Genomic DNA, 20,616 nt, shown 5'->3' on the forward strand with positions numbered 1-20,616 from the left:
ACAACTACATTACTATAGTACGTGACAAACTTTTTTGTTTACTCTTTTGGGCCATATTGCTCGAGTAACAGAAAAGGCCAAGCAATCTCATCCTGTGATTCCTCAAAATTGGAACACCTCATAGGTCTGTCTATTTCTGATTTTTACAATGTATACAAAATTCCCACAAAAAAATAAAAAATAAATTGTTAAATTGTCATCCTTTGTGAAATCTGTGGCAGTTTAGCTTAAACCACTAGCCCCAGACTGGCTAGCTTCTACTGACATGTGTTATTAAAAATAGGATGTTGTATTGATTCTTTGTTTTGAAGTTTGTTTTTTTTTTCTTTTTCAATATTTGACACTTGGGTGACAAATGACCTAGGTTTAAACAAAACAAAACAAAACAAAACAAAACCCTCTGTCATTTGTTATTAAGGTTCAGAGAATGTTAAACATCATTTCAGTGGTTCACTTGTATATTAGGGATGTAATGATAACAGCAATTTCGTGATATCGGGATATTAAAACTGCCACAATATATCGTCGTAGTGATGTCACGATATTAAAAGCAGCACATTGGTTAAAAAAGTCAGGTTGATTTCCATTTGTGCAGTTCTAGCACCCTCTGGTGGCTTTTTTTTTTTTTTTTTTTAGTGCAGTTTAATTTTCACCAGGCATGTTTTGGCCCTTATGTTTAAAATACGCGCTAATGGTCAGGGGAACGTAATATGCTTGTGAACCGAGTCAATATGTGAAGGAACTCAATGTGCTTGCATTAGTGAAACTAAGTGCCTTAATATTAAGTGTTATTAAAGATTTTAGGTTGTTTATATGCATTACTGTAATATACAAAAACACAATATTGTTGTTTTTTTTACATTTTTTTTTAATGCACTCAATTTTTTACAATATTGTGACCTTTTTTGTATCACCAACTTCCCCACAATATCGCGATAATTATCGTATCGTGACCTTCATATGATAATATCGTATCGTGATTTTTGGAAATCGTTACATCCCTATTGTATATGTGTTTAAAAAAAAAATAGTGTCCAAACCAAACACAGTTTCCCAAACTTTATCGAGCCAACGAACCCATATGACCTCAGAAAAAAATCTCAGGGCACAACACCTAACAAAAATATTCCAAAAATATAGATCGATATCAAGAAAAAAATATGTATAATTTAATAATTAGTTCATGACAAATGAAGAGAAATTAGATAATTACCTGCAACAACCGCAATATGTCACAGCAAACAGTTCTCATTAAGAATCACTGATCTAAAACATTGTTTGTGCAATTAATACGTTTTATGGCAAAAATTGAAATATTTATTTATTTATTTTATTTATTTATTTTTTTATTTCCTCTATTTTGTTCTGTGAAGACGTTTTTAAAAATGTCCCAAAAACTGAAACAACTTGTGCTACAAAATGGGAACTTGTTGGCCACCCAACTTGTAGGACAACCTGAAAGTCGTGACATTCCCCCCCCCTTTTTTTTTTTTTTCCTTTCTTAAACATAACTAACATTAACTCCAAATTATGTATTCTGTTAGTATTCCCTACTATGTCAGTTGGGTACAGAAAGTAGCTAGCTACTTGAATAAAAAACAAACAAACAAAGGTGTTCATGCCTGTCACTATTGTAGGTTCAGAGGGTCTTGGATTTACAGTGGTAACCAGAGACTCGTCAGTTCACGGTCCTGGGCCAATCCTTGTCAAAAACATTCTACCACGTGGGGCGGCTGTCAAAGATGGACGCTTGCAATCAGGAGACCGCATATTAGAGGTATGAATGATCAGTGAGCAAAACTTTTTTTTTTTCTTTTTTTTTTTTACGTTAAGGTTTATGCTATATTTAATTGCTTCTTGTTTTTTAGGTAAATGGTGTGGACATAACTGGTGTCGGTCAGGAGGAACTTGTGTGCATGCTGCGCAGCACGCGGCACGGCGAGAGCGTGTGTCTTGTGGTTCTACGACAAGAAGACATGTTTCTGCCCCGCGAGATGGTAAGGTCCAGTTAATGCTTTTATTTGGAGACCAAATAAAATCTTTCACATCAACTATCCCTTTGCATTTTTTATGATAGTGTTTTTCTTTGATTGTTGAGCCGATCAACAGGCTTTTCTGGATGACGAGCAATTTAGCACCCATACGTATATTTTTATTGGCATTAATTAATGGCGTATGAGATGCCATGTGATTGATTTGTGTGGTGCATAGTGAGCACACTGTAAATCCTCACATTGATGGTAATTGTGTTACATCATCACTGGTGATTTACCAATTAATAAAATACACATGAATCCTGTTTCTGATTCTCAGTCTGTCTTCTCCTTCATTTTTTTCCCCTTGAAAAATGTTTTGGTGTGAGGCATGACATCAATTAAAGCACTTTTAATTCATATTTCACCCACGGCTTAATTAAAGCCGTTTTGAGGTAACAGACAATACATCCAGATTAAAACCATTATGAATCATAGCATAGAGTTCTTTAGCACACTAGCACACGTTATATTAGCATTTTGAGAGTTCACAGTGTTGTCCTGCGAGGGCAACTCCATCCAGTTAATGAATCTGCTTCAGAGCTAATTTTCACTTGCAAGGAAGTAATTAATTAATAATCCATTAACACTGTGTGCGACAGTTAGGAGATGCCATTTTTTGCACATGCAGAGAGTTCAAGTACCACTACACCTCTTTTTGCCCTCTTGGAGCATTGGCTATTCAATTATTTCAGCAGCTCTTGTTTCTTCCGAGGAGGTATTTGGCACCGAGCGCACTAAAGTAATCTAGAGTTTAGTTTCTACAAATGAGAATGCAAATGTTATTTTGGAAAAATGGAATGTGGTCACGATTTGAATTGGAGAAAAAGGCAGATCGATGAGGCTCCGACTCGACGGCCTGGAATTGAAGAATGAATGTGAAAAATGGATGGATTGACTCTCCGTTACAGTTAATCGTGAGAACTGATTAATTATACGGGTGAGCCGCAATTTCTCATAGAAAAGCTTAGCTCAGCTTGAATATGTCAATAAAGTAGCAATGCGTGGGCGTGGGTGTTTTGGACATGATTATTTAGTGACCGTGTACAATCTATGATGCATACAAATAGGGCACAAAAAAAGAAAAATTCTATTATCCATTGTTGTGGTCCTGGCCAAGCAATGAGATCACATCTCTATGCGATGTTGTCATGTTTTATCTACATCAGGTTATTACCAAAATGAATATAGTTAAATAGATGGATAGATTCAACAAAGGTAAGCGTATCTAATGGCACTTCATAAAAGCCAAACCCCCTCAAGCACTTAGTGGGCATATACTGGCTTCCATTTACGTCTATTTGTCATGCAACAATTATTGTTGTTTTTTTTAACCTCATTTATCGCATACCAAATATTTTGTTTTCCAAATCAGTCCGAGAAGAACAAAAAGTACTTGAGTTGCTTTTTACCAATTACTAGCATCATCGCAAATACTTTTAGGATTTTAATTTGCTGTTTTACTGCCACAAACTAATATATTGTTATGATCTGGAGTTGGATACCAAGAAACTAGATGCTGGTTACATCAGATCAAAACAGACACTTGACCTCACTATCATGACCCTAACATAACCCTTGCATGGCCCAAGCATAACCCCTGCATTACCCTCGTCATGACAGTAAGCATAACCCTTGCATGACCCTAGTCATGACAGTAAGCCTAACCCTTGCATGACCCTAGTCATGAAAGTAAGCCTAACCCTTGCATGACCCTAGTCATGACATATATTGGCAAGTACATTTTTCAACAGGTTGATGTAGAAGAGGGGCTCGCTCAGCTTTTGTGAAATTTAAATTTGTAAACCATTATAATGACTAATACATCCATGTTGTCACGTCTGGTATGAGGGAGACAAATGCACAAAATGTAGACATTTCACACTAAGTCAAATGTTGTTAGACTCAAAGTCACTCTTCTGCTTGAGATGTTTCTTTTTAACACAAAAAAAAATATTTTTCTCCACTTTTTGGCCAAAAATGGATGTTTATGGGTGAAACCAGCCCACGTTCTACTGCTGATTAGTCAATAATGCAAAAAAAAACAAAAACAACCTTTTGAGTGCAGTGTACTGAACTCTCTTTGGTTAGCGTCAGTACTGTTTACATCACAGAAACACAATATTTTGTCCATCGTGAAGGAAAGATAAGTCAAAATGTTCTAAACTAACTAGCAATCCGGTGAGCTCTGCTTTGAATACTGCTGGCAGTGAATGAGTTAATTGTGATTGCTAGTTCATGGCAGTTTGGTTGCGTACGGGATATTGAGCCAGAAGAACCACGTTGAAATAATGGATCCATCTTGTCGATCTCCTCCCCCCACTGCCGATGTTTCTCTTCAGACCACCATCTGGTGTTGTATGTTAACATCTGTGCTCAGTGTAGTACAGACACATTACTACAGCAAAACACACACTGGCAACCAGTCACCTTTACCTAAGCATGTTATCATTTTAATGAACATAATGTACAGCATGTATAAACATGCATGCTGTATATCTAGTTACCAGTTCTGCATCAGTTATTAATGCAGTACATAATACGTTTTAAGAATGAACAATTAATTATATTATATGGCTACAACCTTGAAAGAAAAAAATAAATCCGCTCAAAGAGAGCTGACAAGCTTCAAAGATATTGATTACACCAGATGGACCCTAAACATACCCTGGTTGTATTCAGACAACATATTGAGAAGCTGCTCTATTCTGCTCTCCTATACATGACACCACTACTGTGTTTGTGTGTCACTTTCCACTAGTAACATCACCACTGTGACCTCATACAACCATCCTTATACATTTCCCCATCTGTTATGCCCTCGTGCGCACATTCACACAAACTTCCAAGGCAGCATAGTGCCTATGTCGGAGTTCCCATCATCTCTTCTCTTTGTTGTTTCTTGCCTCCCAGTATTCTTTTTCATTAGCATAATATGTAGGCTGTGTTACAGTGTTGTGGACATTTTACATTCACAAGTGTCACACGAGCGTAACGAGATGTTAACCCATATTATCAGTTCAACATAGGAATAGCTGATAACAACATAAAATAAATCACTCACAAAATGTATGTAGAGAAGCGCTTTCGCAATATTTGCTTGAGGTGGTCTTTGGATGGCTCGTATACAGTACAGGTCAATTGTGTAGCGTATATTTTATGTGGAACCTCAAAACCTGATATAGGGTCGCAGTTTTTCTGTTTGCAACACGTCTGGAGATGTGCGGTGCTCAATTGCTTCGTGTGCCATCTTTACTGTAGGAAATACACAAGTGGAAATAGCACAAAGTAACACAGGTGGTTGCCACAACAACATTAATTTCCAGAATGGTGCCTTGGTCTTGATCACTGAATCCTCTGAAGTCTTTGGTGTCCGAGTTGATTAAGCAACGCAGCTTCCTTCAGCATCTTATCACCGTATTCGGTAGGATGGTTTGCGCAAGTGCAGAGCCGATTTGAATATCTATTCGAATACTTCAACATGTGTAGATTTGTTTAAAAAATGTGTACAGCTAACACTGAGCACATGGAGCTCAACAACAAAATATGAACAGTTAAAGAAAAGCTAAGAGGACGAAAATGTGATGCTAAAAATCCATAAATGAGCCAGAGGGCTTAAAGCTCGGCAAAAATAAAATAAAATCAAAAAAAAAAAAGTAAAAAAAAAAAATCAAAAAAAAAAATAAAATAAAAAAAATCACTGCTTATAGTCTGGAATTTACAGCACTACAACATAGATGCTAATTAGCATTAGCATTAAGCTGGAGTACACAAAGGTTATGCTCTGTGGTTGTTTTAAATACACTAGTATGACAGAAAACTTCAACTGGGAGTGGTAAACAGGTCAGAGACTTTTATTTTGAAGAATTGTTCACAACTTGTCAAAGTTCTCTTTATTGTAAAGTAAGGTGAGCTGAGTCCATCCAACACTCGTATCTTAGAGGTGAATGATGGCTGGTATCTCGAAAAACTTAGAAGCCAAGATGATGCGCACACTTTCAACTTGCCACCATTAAACTGTTCTTGTCGTTGGCGCCTTTACCCTTTGGCATTTAGGTAATCGTGGGGAGAAGCGTGATGAGTGATTTGACACCAGGCGCTTAAGTTGAGTAGGCACAAAACGGGATAGTTACTTCCAGAAGTCACGAGCATAAACCGAAAGACAGTGTTGCTGATTGCAGGAGCAACCATATTATCGAAATGCACATATAACAGTGGGTAATGTTAACGTATTACAGAATTCATCATGTCTTTAGAATGCCATCCTTGCAGTAAGTCGCTTTGGCTAAACTAACCTGAACAAACTCAAACCCTTTCAATATAAAGTTGACGTTTTCCTGCTTGTGTTTATCACGTTTTCTCCGTATTTCCGCCTTTGACTCATGTATAAATAATTTGTGTATGCGTGTTTACCATTGCTGTAATTTATGTTGAGTTGGTCATGCTTAGTTTAATAAATCACAAGCACACCAGGAGACACACTGAGCCTCGTTAATGGTACATAATCCAGTTGATCCATCATTGCAGTAAGCCATTTAAATGTTAAACGACCAGCATGGGGAGGTTCATTTGCAAACATCTTTTTTCTATAATGAGATGCATTTGATAGAGTACCTCTAATAGAAAAGCACACAGGCATACGGTACCAATGTTTATTCTTTATGGAAATCTCCAGTGGTTTGGCCTATCATATACAGTCATTATTCAACAACATTTGGCCATTTCACCATAATGTGTTAGATATCTATATGGACTCATTGCAATAGTTGTATTATGAAATGGAAATGTTATGCTCTATTTATTATATTAAAACAAACACACACACACACGCCGATTAGTAGTGTTGCCTTTTCTCTTAAAACCCACTGAAGAAGTCACTAGGGGTTTGCGCTTATGCATTGTGTAACAAGGAGGTGGAATTAATCAGCGAGATAAACAACATAACATGCTTTGCATATTCTTGTCAGATTCCATGAACAATCTCACGGCCCATTGGGGTCCTTAACCTGCTGCTGAGATCTGTTGGTTTATGTTCTGTACAAAGTACCACTAAAGCTGTATTTTCTCCAAAATCACTCCATTGTTTGTTATTCTTGTAACATGCTGAATACTTGAAAGAAATTATCGGAATTAAGGATTTTGAAATAAAATACTTGAGTAGTACTGTTTAGTAATAGAAATGATTCATGGCAAGTGCTAGGTCTAAATCATTTTCAGTTCCATTATCTGTCAGCAGTTTCCTGGTGTTTATCTTTTCTGTCTGGGGTTGTGGTGCCTCCTATCCTGTCTAGACACTGACAGTCAGTCTGATCGGGGCACAGTGTAGGAGGGAACGTTATAGTGTTTGAAAGGATTATGTTATCCCTGCACTGTATATTCATACAAAATGAATATTAGATTTTAATGTCTTTGTTAACCACTAAGTCTTAATAGTAAATTTGACAGACCACAGAGAAGAGTATTGTGAGCGTATCTGACAACTTTTGTCATGATTGGGTCATGCAAGGATTATGTTTGGGTCATGACTCTGAGGTCAAATGTCTGTTTTGAACTGATGTAACCGGCATCTAGTTTCAACTGGTTTTAAGCTATGTGATGTCAAGAATCTTTAATCTCTTTATCCGGTCAATGTCAGTACAGTTACCCACATGTCTAGCCACAGCCAATCCGATCGATTCACTGTCTATTTAAGCCAAACCGAGACGTGTGTGTTTTTGTCGGGTTATCCCTCTGTCCAGCCGGCCACCTGCTTCTCTCTTCCTCGATGCCTTCTTGTTGTTTCTGGTCAAGTTAAGTTAGTTCCACGCCTTTTGATGTTGTGCGAATAAAGTGTTAAGACTCTTATTTGTGTCTGCGCTTTTGGGATCCAACTCCAAAACATAACAAATTTGAATGCTACTTTCTTATGCCGACACATCGCCACATGTTTGAGCCACGAAAATATACTCGTTTTGAAGCCTCTGGTGACTGGAATATATCCCATCATGTTGTTGCAGGGCAATGAGAAATGCTAACCACCAGCTAGCGCACAAGCTAACAGTTTTCTAGGGCTCCTCTCAGCCGGTGGACGGGCAGCGGAATAATTCTCGCAGTCATCTTTTTGATTGGGAATTTAAATAACAGCACCACGCTGTTTTGTAAATCGTGGCATCTAGGGAAGATGCATTTCCGAGGTGTTGGCATAGCTAGCTAGCTAACTGCATGCTGTAGTGGTAGAAGTTGGTTTGTTATTAATACACTACTCCATGGACCTTGAAATAACCACTGATCCGAATAAAGGCATTCAGGTTCATACTTAAGTTCTTATATAGCAAGTGAGGGTGTGTTGTTGGGCACCATTTTAGCCACCCCCTCAAAAAAAACATAAACACCGGAATGGTGAAAAATACATTTACTTAAAGTTAGGGTTACCTGTTTGACATCTATTAAATACGACACAAAAAGGAGAGAAGACACTTAGTTCATGGCTCGCGAGGAGAGAGGAGAGGAACTGACTGACACAATTCACTTCTGCACTCTCTGAAGATTCCTCTCCTCACCTTCTCTATTTATTTGGATTTCCACGCCCCTAGTTACATGGGTGTTCCAACCCTAAAAATGCAAATGCAAGGCATAGTTGGAACACAGTGTACTTTTTTGTCTCTGTGTTGTGAATGTGAGTGGAAGATTGCTGAGTACATGTGTGGTCAAGTTTGCAATCATTTCTTAAAAGAAAACAGGCGACCTCAGCAGACTGGCTCGAACCATTCTGCTGCGTTAGATGTTGTGGTTCTTCAGCTTTTTGAGTCATCTTCAAATAGCCAGGCTATGTGAATGTGAGTGCAAAGCAAAGTATTCTTCATTGCAAGCAGAAGCAGTTCTTCATTACAGCAAATGTATGATAACTTATTTACAATTATTCCTACACTTAATCGTCACAATTTGGTATTAAATTCACATTCAGTGCATGTAAGATGTATTTATAAACAAATTTTTAATTTCAAAGACTGTCCTGTTTTGTGTCTACCCTCCTTGTGTGCTCTTGTCTCGTACCTTGCTGATGAGAGAGAGAGAGAGGCATGTTAAACTTGCGCGTCTTATGTTCCGCTGCTTTATAGAAGATGCCTGTGACTCAGCCCTATTTCCAAGGCTATGTGCACCCCGGAAAGCGCTCCATCTAGCATCTTGTTGAACCTTTTAGCTGCCATCATGCATTCCATTTGCAATTGCTACATGGGTCATGATGGATGCCAATTATGTCTGCGTTCACCTGAGGCAGAGGACTGACAGATTATTCCTGTAACTGGTTGTAGCTGCAGGCGACATGCAAATGGGCACGGTTCCGTTGCTTGGGAACATGTGCTTACTGTACTTTGAATGTTCAGCTCTGCTTTGCCTGGCTTTACAGAATGATTAGCATACACGCTCTGTTGTAGCTTTGGGGAAACCTTGTTGATGAAAAGCAAAAGGAGACCGGGAGCAACAGGCTTTTCCTGTCGGTGTCATGTTCATATTTGTTTTTTAAAGGGGAGGGGTGTGTCTGCGATGCTAAAACTGCTAGCAAGATTTGAATGTCGCCTCAATTTCACTAATCCCTCCCTTCCTGAATTTCTAACTAAAGCCACGCCCCTCACTAATGGTCACTGTAAACAAGCCTTTACGGAGGTGGATATTCCCCAGTAGTTTAGCAAGGCTCCTAAAGCCCAAGCTAACAGGTATGTCTACTCGGCAAATGATTGACACCTCGATGTTTACGCTCTCCAATTGGTTGATTTTCCTCAGGCGCGGTGATTTCACACAAATCAAATTAAGGGTACCACTTGGGGCCAGAGAGAGCTGAGAAAAAAATTAAAGTAAAATAAAAACATTTTTTTAATGAACCACAGTCAGGTCATACTGACATATTAAAAAAATAAGGCAAAAAGTGATTTAAAAAAATATATATATTAAAATCTGCCTTCAAGGTCAGTCTAACGGTAAACTAGGATTATTATTATTTTTTTTTTTTTTTAGAGAAACTCTCAGAAATGTGAAGAGGGTTCTCAGTTGACAAGCGGACTGACGTACAATTTTTTGATTGGTTAATATTTATGAACTAGAATTATTTTCCATTCAAATATGTACTATTCTTGTGATTTCACTACTACCTTAGCAGTAGTTAACTGTACAAATTCAGGTTAGACTGACGACATAGGAATGCTCTTTCCCCCAGAATAGATATGCAACTTTCTCATAGAGTGGCCAGGGATGTTTATGTACTCGATGGGAGAGAATTTCAAGTATCTCGCCATGTCTTAGGTTGTGAGTATCAAAATTTATGTGTAGGAGAGTTCCATTTTTTTAGTACAAGATTGGCTTGGCTTTCCCTTCTGTCTTTGTGTGTTGTGCTTGAAACCTCTGTGTGGAGTGTAACAAGTGTTTTGCAAAGAATTGAGGTAAGACAATTTGCGTGTTCTTTGGGTGACTAACCACTTATTCTTGGAAAAAGAAACGAGTGTTTTTATGTTAATGGTAAATTGAAAATGATTCAAATCTCTTCATTCCTGTGTTTCCTCTTCTCCCTTTAGAATGATGGAGGCTCCCGTGACCCTGGCTTAATTTTGGAGAATGGAAAGGAGCAGCTCATGTTCGAGGTGCCCCTCAATGATTCCGGCTCAGCGGGTTTGGGTGTCAGCCTCAAAGGAAACAAGTCAAGGGAGACCGGCGAGGACTTGGGAATCTTCATCAAATCTGTTATACATGGAGGGGCTGCTTACAAGGTGGCGTTCCCTAAAATGAATGCATTCATTTTGAGTTGGCATTGCTCTTAATTGCTTGGCATGTGTTTACTACGTTGATTATTAGAGCAGGGCGGTTAGCATGTCCGCCTCCCAGTTCTGAGGACTCAGGTTCGAGTCCAGGCTCCGGCCTTCCTGGGTGTTCTGTTTGCATGTTCTCCCCGTGCTCGCGTGGGTCTTCTCGGGGTACTCCGGTCTCCTCTCACATTCCAAAGACATGCATGGCAGGTTAATTGGGTGCTCCGAATTGTCCCTAGGTGTGCTCGTGAGTGTGGATGTTTGTTCGTCTCAGTGTGCCTTGCGATTGGCTGGCGACCAGTCCAGGGTGTACCCCGCCTACTGCCCAAAGCCAGCTGAGATAGGCTCCAGCACCCACCGCGGCCCTTGTGAGGAATAAGCGGTCAAGAAAATTGATGGATGGATGGATTATTAGAGCAAACTTAAGATTTATTACAACTGTGGAAACTCTGTCAGAGACCACCATTTTCAAAATGGCTGCTGTGTTCTGATCTGTTCAGATTTAATTAATCATTCCCCTTAAGATAAATTGGAAATTGGAATACATTTGCCCTGTGGTTGGCTGGCGACCAATCCAGGGTGCGCCTAGCCTGTTGACCAAACTCAGCTTGGCCGGGCTCCAGCTCATCAGTGAACCTATCAAAGAATCCTTGTGAACTAATAGTGCTATTTTACCATTTACTTCCCATTGTAACATAACACTGTTGACCCAGAAATGAAGCTCATCCAATGAAAATGTGTCCTGTTTTTTTTGTGTGTGTGGTAAAGGATGGACGTCTGCACGTCAATGACCAGCTGGTCGCTGTGAATGGAGAGTCTCTGCTCGGACGCTCCAATCACGTGGCCATGGAGACACTCCGTCGCTCCATGTCACATGAGGGAAATGTAAGAGGGACCATTCAGCTTGTAGTGATGAGAGTTGTGAAGGTACACACATATTACTTTTTTTTTGTAACATTTTAGTTGTGTCCAATCATTGCAGTTTATGAGTTTGTGCTTTTGCTCAATCCGGTCACAGGTCAGCTAGAGTACACCCTGGACTGAACGCCAGCTAATCACAGTACATATATAGACAAATAACCACTCACACCTATGGACAACTGAATCGCCAATGTACCTAACTGGCATTTTTTGTGAATATGGAAGTCAAAGGTTTTATGCAAGATTCAAACCTTCAGACTTGTGAGGCACATATGTTAACCACTACACCAGCATGCTACAAAGTAGCTAATATGTTAATTTGAACAATAGATTGTGCATATTTATCATATAGCACAAAAAAACCCAGTTGTCAATCATTAAAGTATTCAATTTTCAATAAATCGGATTGACTTTTTTTTTTTTTTCCCTCCAAGACTGTTTCCTGTACCCTTTCTTTGGCCCCTGCAGAATAAAGTAGACTTATTTTTCACAGGCTATTGACTTTCCCTCTTTCCACAGTGACTTTTCAGTCCTTTTAGCTCCATTTATACTTGACACTAGTCTCCCTGCTCTCTTTTCTGCTCTTACCAGCTAACTGCAAAAGAGCATTTGCACTGGTTTTGTCCTTGTGCTTTTGTGAGTGCGCGCGTGTGACTTGGTGTTCATCTCTCAGCTGTATCTCTTTTCTTTATCAGCAAAAAAAAAGGTTCTTTTCATCCTGGCTGCTATTCAGCACATCCACTTTGCATCGCTCTGTAGAATCTATCAAGGGCCTTGTGCACAGTGAGCTTGACTCGAATGTAAATGGATTTTTTTTGCATCGGCTGCTGGTAATGGAGGGGAAGTACATATCATGGATGTTCAGTGACTTTTGTGAGTTGTTTTTATTTGATCGGAAAACTCATTGTAAAAAAAATAAAATAAAAAATTAGAGTTTAGAGGTTTTTTTTTCCCATTTAAAAAAAATCGTGAAATGTTTTTTTTTTTTTTTTTTAATTAGTATTTTTAAATTGGACATCATGCAAATCCCTTGCGTCTAGTTTCTCATTGATAAACTGTAAACACAAAGGTCAAAATATAAGAAATACTAACCACATTTTCTTAAAATTATTATTTTTTTTGTGTATTTGAGATACCTCAGCCGTCGTCTGATGGCAAACTTATCTACAAATAAAAACTCATTCAAACAAACAAAGCTTCGAAATTATTAAATGAACAGTATGGCTGCTTTTCACATGCCACAAATGGAATCTTCTTTTCCACCCGTCCTGACTGCATATTCTATTCATTTTTATAACATGCTTCATATTTTTTCCACTTTAATTCAGCCCCGTAGCTGACTCTTATTTGTCAGGCTGCTATTTTCTTTGTGGACGAGCCAAATTTGAGCTGATAAATATTTGTAGTACATGCATGTGTATGCACACAGACGAGGAGCTCTCTAATGCGTATTTTGAAACAGACCTTACAATATATAGAAAGATGATCAGTGCCATTTATTTCTTTGAGGTAGTCATGGTGAATGCTTATATACAGTATTTATAAAAACATGAAAGACTATAATTCAGCATAATGGCTTTCACTGCTTCAGACATTTTACTGTATGTTACTGTTGCAAAAACAAGTGCAAAGGGCTCCCAAGCCCTTTGGTTACAGATATTATGTTTGCTTAAGAAATATGGGCTGCACATAGCAAAAGCTATCACACATTAACATAACAATGTTAAGATCTGAATTGTGAGTGTAGATAAGAAACTGTCTAAACAATGTACGCACGAACCAGAAAAATACAAAACGCACGGTGGCGTCCACTCATGCGACGGATTTGTCTCTGAGCAATGTGGCTTTCTTTTCCTAAATATTCATATTCATATTTGTGCTTCCAGACAATATTGATATGTTCGGGGAGGAAATGAAGGAGATTTGAGAGCTATTACAGACAATCTTTTTTTGGTGTTTGTTTGAGTTCTCTTTCTTAAGAGAGACAGAAAAGCCATGCATATGCATATATGTTAATTAATACACAGTTTCTGCTTACCAGACAAACTCTGAATATATGCTAATTAAATTCCCAAAGACTCTCCTGAAAAAGACAAAAAAACAATATCACAACACTGAAATGCCTGATTTGTTTTCATCAGCATCTTAAGAGGCACAAGTGTCTGCACAAGTGCCGTTATCATGGTTGTCATTGATATGACTTTCACAACTTTTCGTACGCATCCTCGTTAGGCTAAAAAATATATTATTTATCCTCATGATGGTGTGCATTCAAATATAGCTGAACAATAAATTGGAGAATATTCTTTCTAACAATTTTGGTTGAAGTCAAACTGACGGGTTTGACTTCAGTCATTTTGTATTGTAGTATCACAGGGTCTCATTCACTAATTAATGCTTACGAGGAATGTTCGTACTTTGCATACTAGTTGAGAGTATACGCAAAATCATTTTTATATTAACGACATGTCCATACCGGCCCAGTTTCTTCACAGTGTTGGATGTTGATGAATCAGAATTCATTCTAAATGACCCACACATTTTTTTCCCCAAAAAGGGGTTTCTATTTGAGAGATATCAGCCAGTTTTTAAAAATGTTAAAAAAAAAATAAAAAATAAAAAGTTGTGATGGCCCCTATACATCCATATCTTTCTCAGTCTTTGTCCCATTTTCAAAAGATTAGTAGCATCGCAAAGCTTGCTGAATACAGAACATGACAACATGTAATGATTTCAATCAATGAAATGTAAAGTGGAGATGCTGTTCACAAAGCATGCATAGAAAAAAAATCATAGCTAGATAGAAACAGTACATCTGGAAAATATTCACAGCATTTCACATTTTCCACATTTTATCTTACAGCCCCATTCCAAAATGGAATCAAAAATTCTACATACAAGACTCATAATGAAAAAATTAAAAAAGCTTAACGTTTTAAAAAAAAATTGTTGATGTACCTTTGACAATAATTACAGTCTTATGTATTTTTCAATATGATGCCACAAGCTTGGCACACCTTTTTGAGCAGTTTCACCCTTTCCTCTTCATAGCACCACTCAAACTCCATCAGGTTGGATCGGGAGCGTCGATATGGTTCGTGAATGATCCCCGTTGTCTTTTTTTGTCTTTTGTCATTTTTCAGGATCAACATGGCCTGTCATCCGGTTCTTTTGACAACTCCCCGATCTTGTCCGGGTTGATGAATCAAGTGAACGGTCCCACAGGATTGGTTTATCACGCTAACAGTCACATGAACAGCACACTTCACACATCTGATGGTGAGTAGTCTGGTTTACTCTGTGGGTTTAATAATTCATACAGGTTTGTAATCATCATACACTGCTTAAAAAAAAATAAAAAAATCCCCAGCCCAATCAGCCCCCAGCTAAGTTGGCAATGGCTTCCTATATTGCTGCTGCAGCATTTGTGTTCTTCTGACATTTCAATAAGAGAACAACAACTAATGATACAGAAGGCTTTTATGGATACAAAAGATTTTTCCACTCTTCTAATTGCTTTGGCGTGAGACATGGGCTGTTTGTCAAGCTAGCTACAATAGCTACAAAGCTGATTTATTGACCTGATTGGCCTTTTATGGCTATAACAGACAGGATGTTTTTCCAACCACCTTGCACTTTTTCTTCAAATATACTGTCTCATAAACTATTGCTTGTGTCAGCCACAACTGCAGTGACATTTTAATGATAAAAATGTTTGGAATACATTGTTAAAGAGGATGCATTATGGATATAAGTAGGACTACAGCTATCAAATATATTATTTAATCATTTCGTGTAACGGGTATCACATCGATTAGGTGAGTAATTGGTAAAAAAAAATGATTTTGCGTTCTTCAGCAACAAAATGTGCATGTGAGGTGCCAGTATTGTTATTGTTATTGTTTCCCAATTGGATCGCCACACAAGTACTTGTGTGTGGCTTTAAAAGGTGGGACCTGGCTTGGTGAGTGATGTGGGAGGCAGCGAATGAACATGTAGAGTTGGCTGTTGTGTATGGAGGGCCAAAAGTGCCAACGTTAAATAAATAAATACACCATGAAATAATTAAATAAAAAGTGCCATTAATTAATTAAATGTTTCATTTATTAAATGTGGAATTAAATAAATCAATGTTATTACTTGTCATTAATTAATTAAATTCCCTATGATTATTTGTATATTTATTTATTTAGTTTTTTTCTCTATTTAATTATTTCATGGTCACTGTGTTGCGGTGTTTCATTTATCTTATCTGTCAAACTTGCCCATCAGAGTTTGGTGGGCAGGTCCTAACACCTGATTGGTCAATCTGCTCACCAAGTCAAGGCAAATCAATTTCAGAATAGTCAATTGATGCGGAGTAGCTTTTAAACACAGTTGATAGGCTGGGTGGCGCTATTCACCTCAATAGGTGTGTTTCCATTATACTCAGATTTACGCTCTCATGAGGTGCTTTTTTAGACTTGTTGCAATGGAAGTACTTCGCAAAAGTGTAATGGAAAAATCTTTTTTTTTTTTTTTTTTTTTCCGCATTTCCTGTAGTCATGTGACTCCGCCCGGTCACGGATAAAAGTAAGTAGGAAGTACAGGGCCACTCCCTTTTGTGTCCGAATTGCTGCACAAAGAAGGTTAACTATGTGGGCAGATTTTGCGTCAAATGCATGCAAATGACCTGATTTACATACGCGCAAATAACACCGGCGCACTGTGGCGCAATCTGGTTGGCAGTGCACTGAGTGACGGATTTCCCCATCTGCGCGTGTTTAGTGAAATAGGCACTCCCGGATTGCTCCATTTTTACCGGTTCGCGCGGTGCAAAGGCGACGCAAACCTTTAGTGAATATGCCCCTAAATTACTAATCTAAATCAAACTAATTAGTGTTTTACAGATAAACCAAAAATAACTGGGACAGGTACTGTCATCTACTTGACAATGTTAATGAATGATCTCTCCCTCACTCTCTTACCTTACCTTCTATCCTTCTTCTCATGTTTATCAAGTTCTGGCTGTGTTTTAGTTGAAGCCAAAGCTTTTTGTTTTCCCTTCCAAAGTTGAACTTCTTCACCTAATCTGTTTGGCGTATGAATATGCATGAGTATGCACAATATAATCATCGTGGGTATCTGTGTGCGAGGCTCTTGGTTAAAATGTGCGTCTCTGGGGTGTGCAAATGTGAGAGTGGTAGAGTAAGCATGCTTGCGCTCCGATGTTGGAATTGTTAGCCAGAATCAAACTGTGTTATCTGTGTGGGTGCGTGTGTGTTTTGTGTGTTTACACTGGCTCTGGTAAACACGTCTGACCTTGCTCTTCAAATTCACCTCATCTACAGTGTCATTCACATGCACATAATAGTAAAGGATGTTTTTCAAGCTCTTCTTTTACTACCTAAGTGTATGTGTGTTATATTTCGAGCTCAGTGTCACCATGCGAATGAAGCGTGCTATGAAAGCGAAAAGGAGAGAGGGTTCCAAATACAGAAGGTCGGATGCAAAAAAAAAATAAAAAAATGGACATCTGCTACTGGAGCAAAACCCGAATGATTTATCTTTAACAGAACAAATGCCTTTTTCACATCAAAGAGTGGGAGGCAGTGAGAACAGATTTGTGTGTGAGGTGAAAAACGAATGTGTTTTTGACAGTTCAGCTGATTAAGGTGCTGGCAGTGACGAGAAATGACTAACTTAGACGAAAAACAGGAAAATGGAGTACAAGATATGATGATTAATGGGAGATCTGAAAGGAGTAATAAAAAATATATCAGATTGTAAGAAAGCAACCAGAGCTTCATTCAGTGCAGCTGCGTGAAAGGTACAGACATGGGATGGCGGGACAAAGGCGAGTATTTTATCCAACGTTGGCATTCATCTAAATATCTTACATGTGGGATTCCATCTCGGCTACGTGAAAGCACACACAGCTGAGTCCAAATCTACTTAGCCGGTCCTGTGTGGATTGTGAAAGTGGATTTTGCTTGGTGTTTTATAAAATATACTGAAAAGTAGGGGTGTTCAAGAAAAAAAATCGATTCGGCAATATATCGTGATATTACAGCTCACAATTCTCGAATTGATTCAATATGTGGCCGAATCAATGTTAAGCCTGAAGTTTCAGATAAATAAATACATTTTTATACAAATCTTACAGTGTACAAGTTTACTGATTAGTATTTTCTAAATTTGAGTAAAAAAAATGGCAATAATCAGCTTATAGATTCATATCTATAGAATAAATATATATATATATATATATATATATATATATATATATATATATATATATATATATATATATATATATATATATATATATATATATAAGTAACACCCACACGTGTGTATTGATTAATTAATTAATAGTAAATATTTGTGGGGGGGAAGAAATACTAGTTTTACTAAATTGGGACATAAGAGCCGTATTTTTTCTTTCTTCATGATGGATTTTTATTTTTGGACTGGTGCAACTTCCACTCCAGAATGACTTATAGTCTGAATTATATGATAACTGGACATAAATTGAAAAGGCATAGCCAGCATATCAAAACAAAAATAAAACCACAGCCCACAAGGTCAAAGGAACACGAGCTGAGAGACAACAAAGCTCAGAAAGGAGAAGAATAGTAAAACAAATCTATAGCACTTCATGTTCCCAAGAGCACAGTGGCCTTTGCCATTCACAAAAGGAAATGTTTTGGACAATTCGAGGAAGAACGACCTCGGTGAGGGATGAGCAAATAAGTAATAATCACTCAGGGTGAGGAGAACTTTACAATGGAACTTAATTAAGGGTGCACTTCAACTCGGAAAAACATATAGTAGGTTTGTTTTATATTTAATGGATAGTTTGTTTGAGTAGTGTGAGCTCTCTCAACATGCACTCATGTGCCGGTGAACCATACAATAAAACATGGTCCATGATTACCACCCCCTTGTAATAAAAATTATCAGACAATAAGCCAATTAATCGAAGTATATCTACAGTGTAATCGGTGTGGACAAAAACAAGGGATCTGGATAGGTTCTGAAAGGCGGTGTATACTTTTCAGGCTCATATGCAAGTTACTCTCACATGGATGAAGAGGCAGAGCAGAATGGGCACCAAACAGAGGCAAGAAGCTCTGCTCAGCAATTCTCCTACCTACATGAAAGGCGAGTTGAAACATTTCAGTGATTGACACATTCAGTGGGTTTAAAAATATTGTAAGGATTAAACAAACATGGTTTGTGACTGTTGATTCTAGGGAAATGTCTCCGTCCCAGTACGACGTCCAGCAGCATGTCAAGGCCTCCAAGAGCGTCGACTTGGGCACCGCTCCGAACCTGACGCACGCTGGTGGGCATTTTTTTTTTATACCTTACATTCTTATTTTCAAATACTGTAAATTTAAATGTTCTCACATGGCAGTTGCAGTATTCGTCTCTGAGGCACATGTGACCAATATCTATGCTGACACTTAATGCATACTAAGCAAGCACATGCTCATACTAATCTCCACATCTTACATGGTCTCTTGCTTATACTGTAGTAATATTCAGTGCCTGTGTATATGCATATCAGTGTCTGCATGCCCTTCCGTATTAAAAGAGTTCATTTAACAAAATCAAATGTGAAGTCTATTTCAGTGGCACCAGGGAAATAGACAAGCATGGAGTTCAGGAAAGTTTTGTTGTATTCATACACTTAGATTGGGAGCAATCAGGCACAAATCAGGAGAAAAAGCAATCATTTAAAATATTTTATCCAACTGCTATTTTAACTCATTCACTCCCAGCCATTTTCACAGAAGCAGTCCCGTTCGCTCCCGGCTGTTTTACTGGATTTTGACTGATTTTGCAAGGCCCACAGAGTATTGTGTTCGATTGCTATAAAGGCATGGAACCTATCAAAAGAAAGATTAAAGTCTCTTCTTTCATCAGGAAAAAAAAAGAATGTTTCCATTTTGCAGCAATTAGCGTTAGAAGAGAGCTAAGTTTCATCAGTTTTCACAAATCTATTTAAAATTGTAAGTAATTGAGCTTTTTTTCTACATGGCCCTGGTTGATTGACTTTGCTCTGCTACCACCTGCTGGCCGTTTATGTAATAACTACCATTTCTGCAACTGTTCTTTGCAGTTGAGAGGCTGCATAAAAGCCTTCTGTATGTCTAGCATAAAAACAAAAAAAACAAAAAAAGTATAAATACGTCTTTGGGACACTTAAAACATTAAAAGAAACACGTATTTACATGTTATTGGGAGCAAATGAGTTAATGATCGCCACGACTCTAACATAACATATTTGGACCACATTCAGTTATTTATGCTTTTACTGTAGTTAGTTATTTTATATGTGCCCAATCGTTGTATTTCTATGAAAAATAATAGGCTCATTATATTAGCTTGAATCCAGCTTTTCAAATCAAATGAGACATCCCAATTGGGCGTGTGTGCACGTTTACACTCGATCTGCGTGAAACCAAAGTCGACGTTCAGTGATTTGCCAAAAATCTGGGCTGCTGAAGCAGTCATAAGAATTAGCCACAAACTGATGTGGTCAGACGCGCACGCCATTGCACAGTGCTTGAATTACATTTTAAGCTTGCTTTTGATTAGGAAAATATTTGCAGCGTACAGCCAATTTACTGTTTGGTTTTTGTGGTCTCGGTGTGTATTTGGCAGAGCGCTACCCGCCAGTTAGTGTCGGCGTCGGACCTTTTATATTTTTCTGTTTCTTCACCACCAAAGGCCGCAAAATCTCTTTTATAGGTGAAAAGTAACACAAAGCTCGACTAGGGACAATTATGAAAACTGTGGCGTCCAACAGAGGTGAAAAAAGGCCAACACAGCTGGTTTAGTTTGAGTGTCGCTCAAGAAACAATCGTTGAATAGCGAGACGAATGGAAAAGAAGCAA

At 38.1% G+C, this 20,616-nt stretch overlaps 1 protein-coding gene across 4 annotated transcripts in view; it reads left to right on the forward strand.

Moving 5' to 3' along the window:
* Positions 1-20,616, forward strand: part of LOC144030672 (partitioning defective 3 homolog B-like) — a 181,146-nt gene that overhangs the window by 83,358 nt on the left and 77,172 nt on the right. For all 4 annotated transcript variants that reach the window (XM_077537156.1, XM_077537155.1, XM_077537157.1 and 1 more), the window contains 7 exons: positions 1,638-1,777; positions 1,869-1,997; positions 10,580-10,771; positions 11,576-11,734; positions 14,872-15,007; positions 18,772-18,874; positions 18,967-19,058. In XM_077537156.1, the coding sequence (XP_077393282.1) occupies positions 1,638-1,777; positions 1,869-1,997; positions 10,580-10,771; positions 11,576-11,734; positions 14,872-15,007; positions 18,772-18,874; positions 18,967-19,058 (951 nt within the window). The remainder of the gene's footprint in view (positions 1-1,637; positions 1,778-1,868; positions 1,998-10,579; positions 10,772-11,575; positions 11,735-14,871; positions 15,008-18,771; positions 18,875-18,966; positions 19,059-20,616) is intronic.

The sequence above is a fragment of the Festucalex cinctus genome, chromosome 11 (assembly GCF_051991245.1).
Source record: "Festucalex cinctus isolate MCC-2025b chromosome 11, RoL_Fcin_1.0, whole genome shotgun sequence".
NCBI classification, from domain to species: Eukaryota; Metazoa; Chordata; class Actinopteri; order Syngnathiformes; family Syngnathidae; genus Festucalex; species Festucalex cinctus.